Source organism: Lithobates pipiens, unplaced genomic scaffold, assembly GCF_037356315.1.
Source record: "Lithobates pipiens isolate NorthernLeopardFrog02 unplaced genomic scaffold, aLitPip1_a1.2 Scaffold_25, whole genome shotgun sequence".
NCBI lineage: Eukaryota > Metazoa > Chordata > Amphibia > Anura > Ranidae > Lithobates > Lithobates pipiens.
In genome coordinates, this window is record NW_027507787.1 from 170,094,758 (window position 1) to 170,116,825 (window position 22,068).

Consider the following 22,068-nt stretch of genomic DNA (forward strand, 5'->3'; position numbering starts at 1 on the left):
TGGCTACTGACTATGAACTAACTTAATCTAGTCCAGTCGTACATCATCACGTTCGAATCTGTCGGACTTTGGTGTCCGTCGAAAATTCTGGTTGTGTGTACACGGCATTACTGTTCTTACCAATGCACCCAGGAACTGATTTGGATGTTTGCGCGGCTGGTCACAGAGGTGCACGAGACCAGATTGTCTCTAAACACCTTTATGATCTAGGAGGACTGGAGCAATGTCACTTCTGGTCTAGGGCAGAAGTAAACAATTTTTTTTTTAAATGTATATTTGATCTTTTGTTTTCACTGGTAGAGGAGAGATGTGGGGTCTTACAGATCTACACATTAATTACACAGGTTCTCTGGCGGATTAAGGTGGTGATGAAACTCACTTGGTGCCTTATCTGCATTAAATCAGCCTCAGAACCCGTGTAATTCATATGTGTTCACATTTAAAGGGATGAGGTGGCAACCCTATTTAGATTCCAGATCTCTCCATAACGAAGACCTGTCATCCTTTATTTCTATTACAAGGGATGTTTACATTCCCTGTACTAGAAATAAAAATGATAAAAAAAAAAAAAATGATAGGGACAGTGTAAAAATAAAAAATGTAATAAAATTTTAAATTTTAAAGCACTCCATCCCTCAGTTCTTGCGCACAGAGTATATAGAAAGAGTTTGAGTATAGCCTCATCCCCACCTTCCCATTTTTCTATAGCTTGCGCACAGAGGTTGAACGCAAACATAAGTCGCATGAGCATATGAAAACAATGTTCGCACCACAAATGTGAGTTATTTTATAATAATTCTAGCACTAGACCTCCTCTGTAACTCTAGACTGGTAACCTCTAAAAAAATGTAAAGCTTTGCATATTAAGATTTTTTAAGTATCATAGTTTGGCTCCATTCCACGACCATGCGCAATTTTAAATCATATGTTAGGTATCAATTTACTCGGCATAACTTCATCTTTTATAATTTACCAAAAAATTGGAGTAACTATTTTTTTTTTTTTTTTTTTTTAGCATTAACCACTTCCCGCCCAGTGACATTATATGACGTAACAGACTTTAAGTGGGGATATCTGAACGATGGGTGCAGTTACAGGTATCATTCAGATATCATTTTTTACAGCAGGTGATTCCCTGTTCAGCCACTTGATTGTTTTTACAGGCGGCGGAAGGGGTACCCCCCCTCCAGTGCTTTTTCTGGTTTGCCCGTGCAATCAGCGAGCTGGAGAAGGAATCCGCCATCACCATAGAAAATACCATGGGCCACATGGTCCCTGGCTGTCTTTACGACCTTCAGAGGCCAAGTGCGGCGTTATGACATTACACCCGGCCTTGGCAGTTGGAAACACTGCCGTTTCCTCGGCTGGGAAGCCGAGATCATTTTTTTATTTTTATTTTAGGCTTTCCAGCCTAGAGGAGATATGTGGAGACTTATAGACCCCACATCTCTCCATAAAGTGGACCTGTTATGCCCTATTCTTATTACAAGGGATGTTTCCATTCCTTGTAATAGGAATAAAAGTGATTAAATAGGAAAATAAAATATGCATGCATAGGTTGCACCCACATATGTAAACGGCGTTCAAACCACACATGTGAGATATTGCCACAAACATTAGAGCAAGAGCAATAATTCTAGCCCAAGACCTTCTCTGTAACTCTAAACATGTAACCTGTAAACATTTTTAAAGTGTCTCCTATGGAGATTTTAATGTATCTGAAGATTGACGCCATTCCACAAGTGTGCGCAATTTTAAAGCGTGACCTGTTAGGTATCTATTTACTCGGCGTAACATCATCTTACACGTTATGCATCCCGTGCGAGATAAAAGGTTGCAACGACCACCATTTTACGCCCTAATGTCTCTGCTTTAAAAAAAACACTTATAACGTTTGGTGGTTCTACATGTAGGAGCAGAGTGTCAGAATTGGCCCGGTATGAAATTGACCCAAAAAAGTGCATTTGAAAAACCTCTGCACAAATGCAAAAACTGCAATGATGGCTATTTTATTCTTAAGGGTCTCTGCTAAAAAAAAAAAAAATATCCCTATATATAATGTTTGGGGGATATACGTAATTTTCTAGCAAAATATACTGATTTAAACTTGTAAACAAAAAGGGCCAGAGAAGGCCTGGTCTTCAAGTGGATGTTGTAGATTAGTGTAGTATACATAGTATATTAGTGTAGTATATATTATATATAGTCTTTCCAGGTATATCAGATGGTGGGTGTGAGAGCGGCGCCTACAGTTCTCTATGTGGACATTAGGTGGCGGTGTGGTAGGGTTGTAATCCCCTCCTCTTCCTGCCCGGGCCCGGTAGTCACTGTGTACCCACGTGTGTGTGTGTTTTGTGTTCCCGGTGTTCGCTCTACTGATCGGGATGAGTTTCGCGCACGATGAGTCGGAGGACGTCCGGGACAGGCCGATGCAGAGTTATATGTTCGGTGAGATGTCCGGGGATTGACCTCAGACTGTGTACTGGGGGGGGATTACAAGACTCAGCATGTCCAAGTGATGCTCATATGGTGGAGGGGGAATAGTCTCCTATGGGGCTACAAGAGTCAGCATGTACTGCTGGTAGACTACAACTCTCAGCAATCCATATCGATGATGGTCACATGGGGGGGGGGGTGTCTTCTATATGACTACAAGGCTCAGCAATCCATATTGATGATGGTCACATGGGGGGTCTTCTATAGGTCTACAAGGGTCAGCATGCCCTATAGATGATCACGTGGTGGGTGAGGAGTGGCCATCTTATGGAACTACAAGACTCAGCATGCACTGCTGGTAGGCACATGGGACCAGCTGGGATATGGGGGGCGGGTGGCACTGGCTGCAAGTCTGCTACAAGGCTCAGCATTCCACATTGATGGTCACATGGGGGGGGGGTCTTCTATAGGACTACAGGGTTCAGCATTCCACATTGATGGTCACATGGGGGGGGGGGTCTTCTATAGGACTACAGGGTTCAGCATTCCACATTGATGGTCACATGGGGGGGTCTCCTATAGGACTACAGGGTTCAGCATTCCACATTGATGGTCACATGGGGGGGTCTCCTATAGGACTACAGGGTTCAGCATTCCACATTGATGGTCACATGGGGGGGGGGGTCTTCTATAGGACTACAGGGTTCAGCATTCCACATTGATGGTCACATGGGGGGGTCTCCTATAGGACTACAGGGTTCAGCATTCCACATTGATGGTCACATGGGGGGGTCTCCTATAGGACTACAGGGTTCAGCATTCCACATTGATGGTCACATGGGGGGGGGTCTTCTATAGGACTACAGGGTTCAGCATTCCACATTGATGGTCACATGGGGGGGGGGGGTCTTCTATAGGACTACAGGGTTCAGCATTCCACATTGATGGTCACATGGGGGGGGGGGTCTTCTATAGGACTACAGGGTTCAGCATTCCACATTGATGGTCACATGGGGGGGGGGGGGTCTTCTATAGGACTACAGGGTTCAGCATTCCACATTGATGGTCACATGGGGGGGGTCTCCTATAGGACTACAGGGTTCAGCATTCCACATTGATGGTCACATGGGGGGGGTCTCCTATAGGACTACAGGGTTCAGCATTCCACATTGATGGTCACATGGGGGGGTCTCCTATAGGACTACAGGGTTCAGCATTCCACATTGATGGTCACATGGGGGGGTCTCCTATAGGACTACAGGGTTCAGCATTCCACATTGATGGTCACATGGGGGGGGGGGTCTCTAGGACTACAGGGTTCAGCATTCCACATTGATGGTCACATGGGGGGGTCTCCTATAGGACTACAGTCTTCAGCATTCCACATTGATGGTCACATGGGGGGGGGTCTTCTATAGGACTACAGGGTTCAGCATTCCACATTGATGGTCTTCTATAGGACTACAGGGTTCAGCATTCCACATTGATGGTCACATGGGGGGGGGGGGGTCTTCTGTAGGACTACAGGGTTCAGCATTCCACATTGATGGTCACATGGGGGGGGTCTTCTATAGGACTACAGGGTTCAGCATTCCACATTGATGGTCACATGGGGGGGGGGGTCTCTAGGACTACAGGGTTCAGCATTCCACATTGATGGTCACATGGGGGGGGGGTCTCTAGGACTACAGGGTTCAGCATTCCACATTGATGGTCACATGGGGGGGGGGTCTCTAGGACTATAGGGTTCAGCATTCCACATTGATGGTCTTCTATAGGACTACAGGGTTCAGCATTCCACATTGATGGTCTTCTATAGGACTACAGGGTTCAGCATTCCACATTGATGGTCTTCTATAGGACTACAGGGTTCAGCATTCCACATTGATGGTCTTCTATAGGACTACAGGGTTCAGCATTCCACATTGATGGTCACATGGGGGGGGGGGGGTCTTCTATAGGACTACAGGGTTCAGCATTCCACATTGATGGTCACATAGGGGGGGTCTCCTATAGGACTACAGGGTTCAGCATTCCACATTGATGGTCACATGGGGGGTCTCTAGGACTACAGGGTTCAGCATTCCACATTGATGGTCACATGGGGGGGTCTCCTATAGGACTACAGGCTTCAGCATTCCACATTGATGGTCACATGGGGGGGGGGGGTCTTCTATAGGACTACAGGGTTCAGCATTCCACATTGATGGTCATATGGGGGGGGGGGTCTTCTGTAGGACTACAGGGTTCAGCATTCCACATTGATGGTCACATGGGGGGGGGGGTCTTCTATAGGACTACAGGGTTCAGCATTCCACATTGATGGTCACATGGGGGGGGGGGTCTTCTATAGGACTACAGGGTTCAGCATTCCACATTGATGGTCACATGGGGGGGGGGTCTCCTATAGGATTACAGGGTTGAGCATTCCACATTGATGGTCACATGGGGGGGGGGGGTCTCCTATAGGACTACAGGGTTCAGCATTCCACATTGATGGTCACATGGGGGGGGGGTCTCCTATAGGACTACAGGGTTCAGCATTCCACATTGATGGTCACATGGGGGGGTCTCTAGGACTACAGGGTTCAGCATTCCACATTGATGGTCACATGGGGGGGTCTCCTATAGGACTACAGGCTTCAGCATTCCACATTGATGGCCACATGGGGGGGGGGTCTTCTATAGGACTACAGGGTTCAGCATTCCACATTGATGGTCTTCTATAGGACTACAGGGTTCAGCATTCCACATTGATGGTCATATGGGGGGGGGGGGTCTTCTGTAGGACTACAGGGTTCAGCATTCCACATTGATGGTCACATAGGGGGGGGGGTCTTCTATAGGACTACAGGGTTCAGCATTCCACATTGATGGTCACATGGGGGGGGGGTCTCCTATAGGACTACAGGGTTCAGCATTCCACATTGATGGTCACATGGGGGGGTCTCTAGGACTACAGGGTTCAGCATTCCACATTGATGGTCACATGGGGGGGGGGTCTCCTATAGGACTACAGGCTTCAGCATTCCACATTGATGGTCACATGGGGGGGGGGGGGGTCTTCTATAGGACTACAGGGTTCAGCATTCCACATTGATGGTCTTCTATAGGACTACAGGGTTCAGCATTCCACATTGATGGTCATATGGGGGGGGGGGTCTTCTGTAGGACTACAGGGTTCAGCATTCCACATTGATGGTCACATAGGGGGGGGGGGGGGTCTTCTATAGGACTACAGGGTTCAGCATTCCACATTGATGGTCACATGGGGGGGTCTCCTATAGGACTACAGGGTTCAGCATTCCACATTGATGGTCACATGGGGCGGTCTCCTATAGGACTACAGGGTTCAGCATTCCACATTGATGGTCACATAGGGGGGGTCTCTAGGACTACAGGGTTCAGCATTCCACATTGATGGTCACATGGGGGGGTCTCCTATAGGACTACAGGCTTCAGCATTCCACATTGATGGTCACATGGGGGGGGGGTGTCTTCTATAGGACTACAGGGTTCAGCATTTCACATTGGTCTTCTATAGGACTACAGGGTTCAGCATTCCACATTGATGGTCACATGGGGGGGGGGGGGTCTTCTATAGGACTACAGGGTTCAGCATTCCACATTGATGGTCACATGGGGGGGTGGGTCTTCTATAGGACTACAGGGTTCAGCATTCCACATTGATGGTCACATGGGGGGGTGGGTCTTCTATAGGACTACAGGGTTCAGCATTCCACATTGATGGTCACATGGGGGGGGGTCTCCTATAGGACTACAGGGTTCAGCATTCCACATTGATGGTCACATGGGGGGGGGGGTCTCCTATAGGACTACAGGGTTCAGCATTCCACATTGATGGTCACATGGGGGGGGGTCTCCTATAGGACTACAGGGTTCAGCATTCCACATTGATGGTCACATGGGGGGGGGGGGGGTCTCCTATAGGACTACAGGGTTCAGCATTCCACATTGATGGTCACATGGGGGGGGTCTCCTAAAGGACTACAGGGTTCAGCATTCCACATTGATGGTCACATGGGGGGTCTCCTATAGGACTACAGGGTTCAGCATTCCATATTGATGTATCCTATAGGACTACAAGGCTCAGTATTCCCTATTGATGGCCACATGGGGGGGTCTTCTATAGGACTACAAGGCTCAGCATTCCATATTGATGGTCACATGGTGGGGGAGGGGTGACATGTGCTGTGGGTGGTGATCAGCTATTGGTGGATCGGTCTCTAACATTTTGTATCTTCCAGGCTGTGAATTGTCATCAAAGATCTCCCATTACACCTTCCGGGGCGAGGAGGACGATGACTGTGAGCACAACCTGTCCCTCTGCTCCGTAAGTCCCACATTCCACAACCTTCTCTCCTCTCCCCTGATGACCTCCCACCCTTTTCTATTATGTATCTGAGTGATGGAGACGTTCATCCTCCGTAGAGTGGACCATGTGATTTCCTTCCCATGGCCTTCAGTGATTGGTTGATACAACTGCACCAGCTGTCCCGGGAACTGGCGGAGAAATGTCTCCCAAATAATTTTGCAAAAAAAGAAATAACTGCAGTACAGAGCACCTCCCCCACTGTGCCTAATGGATCCTTCCACTGACTCCGCCCCCAAATACTATATAAGGTTCAGAACATAGGGACAGATGGGAGGAAGCATTGTGCACTGGATGGGGGTCAATTTCATAAGGTATTTCACCTCAAGATTTCTCTCTAGCTCCCAGGTGGCTGGTGAGCGACCCTTTCCTTTTTTTCTTTTTTTTTTTTTCTTTTACCCTCCCTGTCTTTTTCTGTCTTTTCCCTTAATTTTTTTTTTTCCCATTCCTCTAAGGCAACCAGATGTTCCCTGAATCAATAGGGACATTTCTGAACAATACATGAAAACGCATCCCTCTAGATGTGCATACTCAAGTAACTAATAGGCAGTCAGTGGCGTGCAGGGAAGAGCATGCAAGTCTAAAGGGACGCTGGACATGTTTTTTTTTTTTGTTTTTTATCTTGAAAGACCATCAAAGACAGGGTGCTGTGGTGTTTACTGGAGCCTGCTGGCCAATCTCACCCAAGACCAGCAGACAGACGCGGTGAGGGCATCACTGGGTCTCATGTGATATTTCATTAAAATAAAATCATTTGATTGCAAAACTGTAATTGCACGTTGATTGGGACAAAGGAAGGTATTCTATACACTTGATATGCATGGATGTGATGGTGGTTTGGTGTTTTTCTCAGATCAGCCTCGGGGAGGGAGTCCGGGATGAATACAATGTTGTAGAAGTGACAGCCCGCAATCATACCAATGAGGACATCACGGTGCCCATCGCCACGCTGAAGCTCTCCTGCCAGACTATGGTAAGGGTTATATTAATGAAATGGGTAGTAGGGTGGCCTGGAAGCACCAGGCTCTGGGGTTCAGAAGCACCAACTAGGGAAACGGCAGACCAACAGGCTGATATCTATACAAGTGTTTTTTTTTTTTTTTTTCTTCCCCCAGCCATAACGCAAGGATAGGCAAACTTCAGCCCTCCAGTTTTTCTGAAATCCCATGGGGAACTGCAGGACAGCTACAAGGATGGCTCCCAGAGGCATGTTGAGACTTGTAGTCCTGCAACAGCTAGAAAGCCGACATTATCCTCCCCCCTTCTGTAACCTATACTGAGAGAGAGTAAAGCTGCTCTCACAGTGATGTGTTTTTGCTACTTTGCTGAAAACACAATAAAAATATTTCCCTTGAAATCCTATGGGACTCTGCACTGCATGTGCGATGCGTTTCATAAAGTCCTGAATGCTGCATCTATGGTGTGCTTTTTAAAACTGCACCAATAATGCAGTCGCATGTCCATGGTTCACAGGTGCATGCTGGGAGTCAGGCACCCCGAAAATGCATCTGAAACGCAATGAAAATGCATCAAAAAAGCATATGTGTTTTTAACTACTTCCCGTCCGCGCAATAGCTGATAAATGGCTACAGCCCAGGCCTGAAGTGTTGGGGGAACACATCTGTTCCTCCAACAGCTGATCACAAACCATCGGTGCGGCCACATTGGTGCCCATCAGTGCGACCACATCAGTGCCGAAGAAAAATTTCAAATTTTGGAAATAAAAACGAAATAACAGAAACTAAGATTCCTTTTTTTTTTTTTTTTTGTGTGTGTGTTCGGTCTTATTTCATTTAGCCCAAAAAAAAAAAACCAGTGGTTAAATACCACCAAAAGAAAGCTCTATTTGTCTCCAAAAAAATTTCCTATGTGTACGGTGTTGTATGACCGCGCAATTATTCAAAGTGTGAAAGCTGAAAATTGGTCTAGGCAGGAAGGGGGTAAAAGTGCCCGGTATTGAAGGGGTTAATGTGTTGATACCGATCAGCTCTCCTCTCACTGTCAGTACATTACTTGTGATTGGACACAACTGATCACATGGGTAAAGAGCCATGTCATTGGCTCTTTACCGAGATCGGTGTTGCGGCGCACCGAGACTGGGGTGACGTCACTCAAGAACGAGAGGATCCCGCCTGCTGTCATTTGTCTATACTGCGGGTGGGAGGTAGTTAGGATGTGAATAAAACAATAATGTGTGTACTAAATACACATACAAAGTAATAACACATTACCAAAATGTATAGAAACTAATGAAAAATAATGCCTTCCAGTGTTTTAAATGCCATAAATATTAATATTAATAATAATACGATGTGTTCCCAGCAAGACAAATAACTCAAAATGTCCATAAAATAGATCTGTCTCCACCTAGTGGCATGCAGTGCAATCATCAATGGTGATCCCATAGAGCATAAGTGTGCTTCAGTGCCGAACAAAGTACACCGACATGCCAGCTTTAGGTGCAGTGCCTGCCCACCCTAAATTATGACCTATAATATATGCCCAATGCGCTATAATATTTAAATATAATATTATAATATTTTTCTGAGGATCCACCTTCCAGCTGTTTGCACCCACTTCACATGCTGGGTACTCTTAAGGGATCGATCTTGCTGCCTGCAAAGGTCAGTCCAGAGCCAACATGTGACAATAACTGGGCACTGGCGGTCCCTGCTGGGCATGTTTTATAATACAGATGGTGACTGGCTACCTCCTAGTCTTTCCGTTTACTCCCGGCATCGTGCCACCCAGTCCACACATTATCAGCTCCACGGCTCTTCCCCAGCGCCGCGGGAGAGCCTTGAAGCCGGTAACACGTGGACTGGGTGGCAGGATGCCATGTGTGAGGATCAATTTGTGTTTTTTGTGGTCATGGTAGTCATTATGTTTTAAAACATTTTTTTGGATGAATGGCTCAGCATTTGCATAGTCCCCTTGAGAAATCCCTGTACATTGCCCAATATGTTTATTTCCCATGATCGTCCTCTCCACCTAGTGGCCATATTGCAGTATTTTTCTGACATACCTAAATCGTGAAAATATAAAAAAATACTACAATTGTACCTTTATACTTTATTTCCCCCCCCCCCCCCCCCCCCCACTTTTATTTTTAGGTGCGCTGCAAACCCAAATGGATCTCCCCACCTTGTGGGTTAAAAATCAGTGTACTATAAATATTTGGGGTTTGCGCCTCCTTATGGTATTCCCTCCTAAGTGAAACATTTTAATGCTTACTCACTTATAAATAATCACTCAGTGCTTTCAATAAAAAATCATCACACAAAATGACATCCTACTAAAGTCCAAAAAAAGTTCTACATAATATAAACCATTATATAATATTAAATCATAGTCCTTATAATGCAATGATAATTTCAGTCAGATTCCGCGCTCTCAAATCAGTTCCCGTGTCTCTTCTGGTGTATCCTCCACAAGTGTCACCAAAGAAAAACAAACTCGTGCCACCACCACCTTAAAGAATGGCCACTCCCCAGACTTTACCATATATAGAGCCTTCGGTTCATTCAACGGATAACCAATCCTCAATCAACTCTCCTATTGGCAATTCCTCAATTTCCGTGAGATCATACAAAGGTACCGTATATACTCGAGTATAGGCCGACCCGAGTATAAGCCGAGGCCCCCAATTTACCCCCAAAAAACTGGGAAACCTATTGACTCGTGTATAAGCCGAGGGTGAGATATGCCTGTCCATCCCTGTGTGTGTGTGTCCATCCATCCATCCATCCCTGTGTGTGTGTGTGTGTCCATCCATCCATCCATCCCTGTGTGTGTGTGTGTGTGTCCATCCATCCATCCATCCCTGTGTGTGTGTGTGTCCATCCATCCATCCCTGTGTGTGTGTCCATCCATCCATCCCTGTGTGTGTGTGTGTCCATCCATGTGTGTGTGTGTGTGTGTGTGTGTACATTTTCTACATTCCCTAAAAGAGAGAACATGCAAATAAAGCATTGCATAGGGGGAGGATGCATGAAGTTGAGAGTTCCTGGGACATTAAGGCAGTGGACTGTGGAACTGGAGGAAGTAGGAATGTCAGCAGCACTTGCCAAACAGGTGTGGTAGTGATCAAAGTATGCAGATGGCACATAATGTGTGTGTGTGGCCTTGTGTGTCCAGCCTACCTGTGTCCCGAGCCTCCGTCCGGTCCCGTCCCGTCCCGAGCCTCCGTCCGGTCCCGTCCCGTCCCGAGCCTCCGTCCGGTCCCGTCCCGTCCCGAGCCGAGCCTCCGTCCGGTCCCGTCCCGAGCCGAGCCTCCGTCTGGTCCCGTCCCAGGATCACCGCTCTTCGTCGGCGCCCATTCCCCTGTTCAAATGCCGCGCCTCCCTGTCTGTGATAGGCGGAACACAATTTCCCAGCAGTCTGTGTTCCGCCTATCACGGACATCCTCTTATCCTCGTCCGTAGTATGATGATGAGCGGATGTCCGTGATAGGCGGAACACAGACTGCTGGGAAATTGTGTTCCGCCTATCACAGACAGGGAGGCGCGGCTTTTGAAAGTTAGAATGGCCGCTGTCTGTCTGCTCGACACGCTGTTCGGGCAGACAGACGGCGATGACTCGAGTATAAGCCGAGGGGGGCACTTTCAGCCTCAAAAAAGAGGCTGAAAATCTCGGCTTATACTCGAGTATATACGGTAAATGAAACCGACATAGTGTAAAACCGTTTTTCTTTTAATTTAAGAAAATCTTTAAAAAAAATTTTGCACTCACATTTCAGTGTGTCTATATGCCGACACCAAGCTTATCCAGCCATAAAAACAGCATGAAAACGGGCAAGCCAAAGGTCTTCCGCAGGTGGTACTCTCCTCCCTTCACTTGGCCAACCTGTTCCTGGCTATTCCTTTAACCACTTGCTTACTGGGCACTTAAACCCCCCTCAGTCCCAGACCAATTTTCAGCTTTCAGCGCTGATGCACTTTGAATGACAATTGCGCGGGCATACAACACTGTACCCAAATGAAATTTTTATCATTTTTTTCCCACAAATAGAGCTTTCTTTTGGTGGTATTTAGTTACAGCTCGGAGTTTTATTTTTTGCTAAACAAACAAAAAAAGATGCAAAAAAAAAAAAATATCATGTTTTAATAGTTTTTTATAAAATTTTGCAAACGGGTCATTTTTCTCCTTCATTGAAGTGCGCTGATTAGGCGGCACTGGTGGGCGGCACTGGTGGGCACAGATAAGGCGGCACTGATGGGCACTGATGGGCAAAGATGGGCACAGATAAGGCGGCACGGATAAGTGGCACGGATGGGCAAAGATGGGCACAGATAAGTGGCACGGATGGGCACAGATGGGCACGGATAAGTGGCACGGATGGGCACGGATGGGTACCACTGATAGGGGGCACTGATAGGGGGGCACTGATAGGGGGGCACTGATAGGGGGGCACTGATAGGGGGGCACTGATAGGGGGGCACTGATAGGGCGGCACTGGGGTGCAGCACCTTTGAGGCAGATTGTGGGCACTGTGGGTGGCACTGACGGGGGGCACTTACTTTTATTCAGGATGGCACTGCGGGAGGCAGGTGGGCACTGGCAGGTGGTTGCTTGTATTGCTGGCCGTGATCGGCTTTTTTTTTTTCTCCACGCGCTGTCAGCGCGAGGAGGAATAATAGCCGATTACCGGCTCCGTTCTATCACATGATCAGCTGTCATTGGCTGACAGCTGATCACGTGATAAGGGGTCGGGATCGACCCCTTGCACGGATCGGTGATCAGGCGAGTCTCATGGACTCGCCGATCACAGAGCGCGCCGCGTGTGCCCCTCAGGGGGCGCGCAGGCCGCTCGTACACGGGACGACGTCAATAGACGTAGTCCCGGAAATGTAGGTCCGCGCTAATGCCGTCATTTGGCAATAGCGCGGATCCCAAGTGGTTAAAGAAAAAATGTCTCCACAGCTTCTACACGTTTCGCAGTATTGCGCCGTAGCCACTAGATGGCACTACTGATGATTATAATTTAAACATTGGACATTTTACAAGGATTTTTTTGTGACAGGTGCTGAGCTATTTACTCTGTGAATTCTTTAATAAGAACTATCTGAGTATTTTTTACTTCTGATTTTATTTATTTATTTTTTTCCTTTCATCCTGGTGTTTTTTATTTGAGGTAGGAGGCTAGCTAATTAGCTGACCTTGCGATTTCATGCAGAGTCACCTTTAATTTTAATTGGCATGAAATACTATGGGCATTTTCACTGGACAGGTAATATGGTAATTGACAGCTGCATGGGGTGTGTTCGGATTCCCAAAGGTGGTGTTTTTGTTTGTTTTTTGTTTTTTCCTTTTTTTTTTATTAAATTATTGGCCCTTTCAGGTGAACTTGAACAACTTTGTGATTGAGCCGCCGGTGACGTTTCGCCTGAAGTCTGGCTCCGGACCTGTCCTTCTTTCTGGGGAAGTGATTGTTGGTAAGGCATTTACAAGTGAAAGTTTTTGTCTCTAAAAAATAGAATGTTTGTTTACTTTCATTGTTTAACCACTTACGGACTTTGAAGAGGAATATTGTTATTTTGGCAGCAGCTAGCTGCCATAATCCCGGTATCCTCTTCTTCAATGAGCGGTTCACTTTTAGATAAGTGGTCTTTGCGGCGGATTCCCTCCCACTGTGCTCTGGTGCCGCTTACCGGAGCCGTTGGCAGAGGCGATTGGATCCTTCTCCTGGCTTGACATGGAGACAAGTGAGGGGAAGATGGCCCCCACCGGTCTCTATATCATTGCAGGGCGGAAGCGGCATCAAAACGCCCATAGCTCTTAAAGGGCTTACCATGGGATCTTCTGAACTGGATTCAGACCTCACTTCAGCTCGATAGGAATATATGGATAGATAAGTTCATTGAGATATGTTGGATGAAGTACTGAGGTCAGAGTCAAGGGAGGCCCCTCTGTTCATGTTTCAGAAGTGGCAAGGCCTTTCAGAGGCTTGTGGGAACTATAAATGCCCCACCGCTTTTAGAACAGTATTTCTAAAACTTATTGGGACTAGCCAGTAAACTTTGGGGGCTGAGGGCTCTCAGGAGGCCTGAGGTTACTGGGGGAAGGTTTGATGACATTGGTGGGGTCGGGGGGAATAATGGGCCATTATGAGAAGTTATGAGGCAGTATGGCATGTGGGAGGTTGAGGATAACGGTGAGCCACTATGGGATGTTGGTAAGCAGTATGGCAGCTGGGCAGCTCTGTGGGAGTTAAGGGGCCTAGTGGGCCACTATGGGAGGCTCTGCGGGAGATTGAGGGGCACAGTGCACCGCTATGGGAGGTACTATGGTTACTTTGAGGTTTATGGGCACAGTGGGCCTTCATGGCAGGTTGAGGGGTACGGTAGGTTACTGTTGGAGGTTGGGAGGCACTTTGGGAACGAAGAGGCTCTGTGGGAGATTGAAGAGGGCATGGTGGGCCATTATGGTATCTTGGGGGCTTTGTGAGAGGTGAGGGGTGCAGTGGACCACTGGAAGGTTGAGGGGCACGGTGGTCACTATGGTTGCTAGGAGGCTCTGTGAGAGGTTGAGGGACACAGTAGGTCACTATGGGAGATTGGGCAACTCTGTTTAGAGTTGAGGGGCACAGTAAGCTACTATGAGAGGTTCTGTGGGAGGATGAAGGGCATGGTGGGCCACTATGGGAGGCTTTGTGGAAGGTTGAGGGGTACAATGGACCACTGTGGGAGGTTGTGGGGCAAATTGGGTCACTATGGGAGGTTGGGAGGCACTATGGTTGCTTGGAGGCTCGGTGAGAATTTGAGGGGCACAGTGGGTCACTAGGGAGTTGGGAGGTCCTGTGGGAGGTTGAGGGGCCACGGCGAGGCCCTGTGGGAGTTTGGGTGGCACTATGGGAGCTAGGAGGGGCCTGGGATGAGGGAGATTTAGATTTTATTTTTTATGTTCTTTTTAACTAGTTAAGTTTTACTTTTCACTCCCCTTGCAGTACCGCTGGACTTGGATTCCAAGGAGGAGGAGGATGAAGATGACTCAGATGAAGATGAAGAGGAGGAGGATTTAACTCCCATAAAACCAGCCAACAAGAAACTGAGAAAATGATTCCCTGCAGTCTGTGTATTCTGACCTACACTGAGGTTAATTTTCAAAGGAGTAGATCATGTTCAGTTCCAATGGGAACTTTCACTTTGCTAAATGAAGCTCTGCTGACTTCAATCATCTGCCAATAAAATCCTATTTTTAACTTCCCTTGCACATGATTGATTTTCATTCACTTTGCAAAATGAACTTGGATATACTCCTTTAGTAAATCAACCATACTGATGTGGATATTTTGTATAATATATGTAAATCCAAGAATTGTATGTGGATAGAAGGTGTAAAGAGTCTCTTCGTTTTTCAGTTATGGATGGACAATGGTGGGCTGAGCTCTCCACCAGTTTCTTATATCTCTCTGGGAGTTATGCAGCAAAATCTCAAGTCCCTGACTCCTTACTTTAGAATCCAGCCGTGAGGGCAATTAAAGACCATTTGTGGAGGTGGGAAGAAAGGTTTCAGCACCCTGTTGCAAGACCTCTATAAAGCTGGTGATTGGATTCAGCCCTTCTCTGTCCTACCATAACTAAATTACCAGTTGGTAATGGCTTGTAAAACTATTCCTATATCTATAGATGGATCTATAGGTATCCGAGTGCCTTTTTTTGCAGTGCCAAATATATTTTTGTACTTGAAATTTGAAAAAAAAATTTTGTACTGTTTACATATGTAGAATGTCTTGCATCATATTGTAATGGTAGAGTAGTGTGTTGGTTAGTTAGGCTTTTTGCACTGAGTTGTGACTTTTGCTGTGGTTTGTTCTCCAAATATACCGGAATGGCCCCCCAAAGCTCTTGCTGTGATGGCCAAAAACCTGAATAGAAGATTCTGGACATTCTAGAGGTTGGTGCTCAGTTACTATTTGGACAGATGGATTCTGATTGGCTGCTGTGGACACAAAGACACATTTCTTTGCTTTTTTTTTTTTTTATATATATTGGCCTCATGGTTGATGAAAATGGTGACCATGCCCAATCAGCACAAAGTGACACATTCTCTTGATAGGGTGCCTTAGCTTTGGTTTGACAAATTCCCTGTTGCCCCACTCGCCAACAAGCGCGCGGAGAGTAAGCTTACATATCAGAGCTTACACAGGGTAATAACTTGTGCGTGTGTGTGATAGCTTGGGATCTAATGGAAGTGGGATATTGGTGCTTTTGGGTTCCATCAAAGGGTCTGTGCTGTGTAGAAGTTGACCTTGTTTCGGTCCTGGGCTGCTATCACTCTGATGGTCTCAAAAGTGGACTTGTAGTAGAGATCAAAGTTTTAGGGTGGTGTTAAGGGGTACCCAGTATAAACGTTTGTAACACTTAAGAGTTTTTAATCCAAATTTTTATTTGACAAAGGGTATCGGGGGGGAAAAATGCCTCCTTCATTAGGGCTGAAGTAGTTGATCTGTATTGAACTTAAAGTGAAGCTCAGTCCCCATAATTGGTTTCTTTTTTTTTTTTTTTTGTTATAAAAGCTCCTCTGATTATTGTAAGTTTTTATTTGGACACTGTTAGAACTGTCTTTATGCTTGTTACTTTTAAATCTTTAATATTTTACCTGATCTGGGAAGCAGGCAGCCACCATCAAGGATGTGGGCATCTGACGGGCGCTCCTGTTTATTTCTGGGATTAGATGCAGCTGTCTACCCATCATTCACCTCCCAATCTTGCGTCTGTGCAGTAACGACGCTGCATGGGGCCGTTTTTTCATTACAGGTGAAAGTTCCTGCCCTGTTTGTATGGCAACCCTGAAGGTGCCTAACTCTTGATTGCCTCATTTCCAAATACTGCAAGATTTAATTTTAAGACCCCTTTCACACTGAGCCGCCGTGGGCGTCATCGGTTAAGCTATTTTTAGCGCCATTTTACCGAAGTTTTAGCAGCACTATTCGACTGCTAGCGGGGTAGTTTTAACCCCCCGCTAGTGGGCAAAAAGGGGTTAAATCCGCCCGTAAAATGCTGCTGCTTTGCCGGCGGTATAGCAGCGCTGCCCCATTGCTTTCAGTGGGGAGGAGCGGTGTATTCACCGCTGCAAAGAAGCTGCTGGCAGGACTTTTTGTGACGCCCTGCCAGAGTAGCACCCCAGTGTGAAAGCACTCGTGCTTTCACACTGGGTTTGTAGTTGAGGCACTTTACAGGTGCTATTTTTAGCGATGTAGCACCTGGAAAAAAACGCCTCGGTTTGAAAGGGGTCGTGGGCTCCGTTCACATATGCCGCGGCTCACAGCATGGGATCTGGTGCGTCCCTGTTCACTGAATATTTTTTTTTTTTTTTTTTTTTTTTTTTTTTTAGGTGTGAATTGGGTACAAATTTTTGCCTGAATTCACACCTGAATCGGACCAGAAGATGCCCAGGACCCTTCAATGTAGAGCGTGGCTGCCCCGGAGCTGTGTGAACCGGCTTCATTGAGAGCCAGTCTCACACTCCTGTAATGTGGAGAAAGCCACTTCCAATTCACATATGTGAACCCGGCATTAGGCTTCCCAAAGACTCCCGGGATAGAGTATGCCCAATATCCCAGTAGTCAGTGGGAATTGCCCAGTGAGGTCTTCGCCTGGGTGGCCAGGACACCAAGTGCCGCCCCGATATTTAGAAACGCACACACTAACAAAAAATAAAATAAATTGTGAAAGTTTTATTAAAATTCTAGCAGCTGAACATTAGAAGGGAAAGGAAACTTTTTCTAACAATGTGTGATGGATCGTGTAACAATTGTCAATTTTCTGATAACACTATTTTAGATAGTATATTTTTTACTTTCAATGTAATTGCTGCTTCAAAATTTCGAGTTTTTTGATTTCTTTTTGTAAAGAATATTTTTAATTGGAGGTATTTGATGGGATAAACTCCAGCAGCAATTGTGATGGTAATGTAATTTTTCAGAATGGTACGAATATATTTTTCATCTACAACAATTTGATGTAATATTGCCAAACCTGCTCTGTACAATAAAGGGCTTCTAAATGTTTTCCAGATGTGTGCTAGTCTACCTTATTCCTTTTAAGCATAACTACTTTTGTTGATATAAAAAAAAAAAAGTCAGTTAAAGCGGGGACATACTAAAAGGAATGACAGAATGAAATGCCCATAGACTTTAACAGGGAGATGGAATGCCCATAGAGAATAATGGAAAAAAAATTCAGTTTGTGACAGACTCTTTTGACATATAAATGTTTTTTTTTTTTTTTTTAAAGACCTACTTTTAAATATCAGTGGCCATGTATAATATTGAGATTAGATGGGATTAATGTTGTTTTTTATGGCATAACAAAGGTAAATGACAGAGTGGAATGCCCATAGAGTATAATGAAGTAAAATATAATCTCATTTGCAGGCAAATCTGAGTGGCATAGCAATTTATCCTTTTACCACAGCTGTTCCTCATGTAGAGTAGCAGATTGTAAGATTGAGATTATTTGGGATTACAGCTGTTTTATATTGAATTACAAACATATGACAGGGTGGAATGCCTATAGAGTATAATGGGAAGCAAGATGTGTCCTGGAGTCAAAACCATTGGTCATATCAGATCAATCTTTAGCAGACATACTCTCTATGTTCAGCAGTGATGTCCAAATTTCAAATTAAACGGGATTATTATTGTTGTTTTATATGGAATGACAAGACATATGACAGAATGGAATGCCCATAGAGTATAATGGGAAATAAAATCTAAACTCATTTTCAGGCAAATCTGAGTGACATAGCAATTTATCCTTTACCACAGCTGTTCCTCAAGTAGAGTAGCAGATTGTAAGGTTGAGATTATTTGGGATTACAGCTGTTTTCTATGGAATGACAGATAAATAATAGAAAGAAATGCCCATGGAGTATAATGGGAAGCAAGATTTGACCTGGAGTCAAAACCATTGGTCATATCAGATCAGTCTTTAGCAGACACACTCTCTATGTCCAGTGGTGATGTCCAAAATTCACATTAAGTGGAATTATTATTGGTTTCTATGGAATGACATACATATGACAGAGTGGAATGCCCATAGAGAATGGGAAGCAAGATGTGACCTGGAGTCAGAACCATTGGTCATATCAGATCAATCTTTAGCAGACATACTCTTTATATTTGTAAGTGATGTCCAAATTAGACATTAAGTGGGATTATTATTTTTTTCTATGGAATGACAGATAAATAATAAAAAGGAATGCCCATAGAGTATCATGGGAAGCAAGATGTGACCTGGAGTCAAAACCATTGGTCATATCAGATCAGTCTTTAGCAGACATACTCTCTATGTCCAGTGGTGATGTCCAAAATTCACATTAACCACTTGCTTACTGGGCACTTAAACCCCCCTCAGTCCCAGACCAATTTTCAGCTTTCAGTGCTCTCACATTTTGAATGACAATTACTCAGTCATGCAACACTGTAACCAAATGATTTTTTTGTCCTTTTCTTCATACCAATAGAGCTTTCTTTTGGTGGTATTTGATCACCTCTCGGTTTTTTATTTTCTGCACTATAAATGAAAAAAGACCGAAAATTTTGAAAAAAAATGAATTTTTCTTCGTTTCTGTGACAAAATTTAGCAAATTAGCAATTTTTCTTTATAAATTTTGGCCACAATTTATACTACTACACATATTTAGTAAAAATAACCCAAATTTTTGCATATTATATGATCTGTGTGAAATTTATAGAGTCTACAAGCTATGGTGCAAATCATAAAGATTTGCAAAAAAAGATCACATCTGATGTACTAAGGCCTATCTCCATTCTTGAGACCCTAACAAGCCAGGAAAGTACAAATGCCCCCCAAATGACCCCTTTTTGGAAAGTAGACATTCCAATGTATTTAGTAAGAGGCATGGTTAGTTATTTTAAGTTGTCATTTTTTCCCCACAATTCTTTGCAAAATTAAATATTTTTTTTTTTTTTCCCACAAAATTTTCGTTGTAATAGCTTATTTCTCCCACACGGAATGTGCATACCACAAATAACACCCCAAAATACATTCCCCTACTCCTCCTGAGTATAACGATACCACATATGTGAGACTTTTACACAGCCTGACCACATACAGAGGCCTAATTTTGAAGTAGCACCTTCAGGCATTCTAGGAGCATAAATTACACATTTCATTTCTCAACCACCTATTACAGTTTTGAAGGCCCTGGAACACCAGGGCAATGGAAACGTCCAGAAAATGACCCCATTTTGGAAAGCTAACACCCCAACGTATAATCTATGAGGCATAATGAGTCTTTTCAATGGCTCATTTTTTTCCAGAAGTTTTTGGAAAATGTGGAAAAAAATGAAAACGCATTTTTTTTTACACAAAGTTGTCCGTTTATAAGAGCATAGCATTTACATAGCAAAAATAACACCCCAAAATACATTCTACTACTCCTCCTGAGTATGGCAATACCACATGTGTGAGACGTTTACACAGCCTGACCACATACAGAGGCGCAACATGCAAGAAACACCGTCGGCGTTCCAGGGACACATAGCCTGCACATGCCAAGAATTACACCCCCAAATACATTATGCTGAGCAAAGGGTAAAGAAAAGATTACCTGTGGTTTTAGAAGCGCAGTTGTCCACAGGAGGATATCACTGGTCCAGGCAGCAGGCAGGGACTTGGTCAGCAACAGCGAACACCGTTTTTTAGGCAGCAGGCAGGGATACTGTGCATATTACAGTCCAGGGTCAGTGCAGAGATGTCAGCAGTGCCAAAAATATTGGTCCTGGTAGTAGGCAGGTCCTTGTGGTGTGGTCAGTGCGGCATGATGGCAGTAAGTCCTACAGGCAGCAGACAGAAGTAGAGCCTTGTTCAGGACAGAATGGGGATAGGGGTAGAGGCTTCTCCCTCCCAAATCTCTTTGAAGCCTCCGAGTCTCCAGACCCTAATCTAGGAATAAGAAAACAAAGAAAATTGTTTTCTTCTTCCAGAAAAACTATACTGGAGCCCCTCACATATGTGAGACCCCGTGTTGAATCCCACTAGTCCAGTTGCAGAATACAAGATCAGTCCAAGAGGCAGGCAAATATCGTGGTCAAACAGTCCAAGGTCAGTTCCAGATCAGGCAGAGATATGTACAGAATCGTTAGACAGAAGCATGGTCGAATAACAGTCCAGGGTCAGTTCCAGATCAGGCAGAGGTATGTACAGAATCGTTAGGCAGAAGCATGGTCGAATAACAGTCCAGGGTCAGTTCCAGATCAGGCAGCGGTATGTACAGAATCGGCAGGCATAAGAGTGGTCAAATAACAAGCCAGGGTCAGTTACAGAGCAGGCAGTGGCATAAGGGGTGTGAAGGTGTATGAAGGCAGGAACTGAGGATTATGTTTACCATACTTCACTAAAAATTTATTGAAGTATGGTAACGCCGAAAACAGTCGCCTATACAGAGGCCTGGTTGGGAAGGACATTGTGCACAATAATAAGATGTGTCTCTTCTGACTCCTGCTCTGGTACACACCTTACATCTTTTTTGGCGTCTTTTGCCTGTTGGTTTGGGGGGGATTTTATCCGGAAAGTGGCGCTCGGAGAGTCGACTAACAACGTCTGATCTGATATTTTCTGGTGGGCCGTTTGGGAAAATAAGGGCAGTGAAAACTTCCTCCTGGTAGCCAAAGAAACGTTTGGGGTTTTGGGTGGCGTTGCGGTAAATGACATATGAATTATAAATGGCCAATTGAAAAAAATAAATTGCTACTTTTTTGTACCAATGGTATGTCCGTCTTGTGACCAGATATGGTTCCATCATTTAGTCGTTGAAGTCGACTCCTCCCATGAACAAATTATATTCGGAAATGCATTTGGGTTTCTTTACGGGGCCATTCCTTCTGGGGATTTCCACGAAGGTATCGTTGTGGATAGAAGATAACATGTATACATCCCTTCTGTCCCTCCACTTCACTGCCAGAACCTCCTTGTTTCTTAGACTTGTGGTTTCTCCTTTCCGCAGCTTCTTGTTCACCAGACTTTGAGGAAAGCCCTTCCGATTCTTTTTTACAGTGCCACATGCTGGCGTCTTCTTCCGGTGAAGGTTGTGGAACAGGGGCAGAGATGTGTAGAAGTTATCTACATAGAGGTGGTAGCCTTTATCCAGTAGGGGGTATATGAGGTCCCAAACAATTTTTCCGCTGGATCCCAAGTAGTCCGGACAATTAGGGGGCTGTAGCTGGATGTCCTTCCCTTCGTACACCTTGAATGAATATGTGTACCCTGTGG

The 22,068-nt window shown here is 45.2% G+C and overlaps 1 protein-coding gene across 1 annotated transcript; it reads left to right on the forward strand.

The window, feature by feature from the left end:
* Window positions 1-2,293: 2,293 nt before the first annotated feature.
* Window positions 2,294-17,845, forward strand: NPM3 (nucleophosmin/nucleoplasmin 3). Its single transcript, XM_077455157.1, has 5 exons — window positions 2,294-2,448; window positions 6,705-6,790; window positions 7,683-7,802; window positions 13,170-13,263; window positions 14,775-17,845. Exons 1-5 carry the CDS (start codon window positions 2,385-2,387, stop codon window positions 14,885-14,887), a joined length of 477 nt encoding a protein of 158 aa, XP_077311283.1. The 5' UTR covers window positions 2,294-2,384; the 3' UTR covers window positions 14,888-17,845.
* The last annotated feature ends 4,223 nt before the right edge of the window (window positions 17,846-22,068 follow it).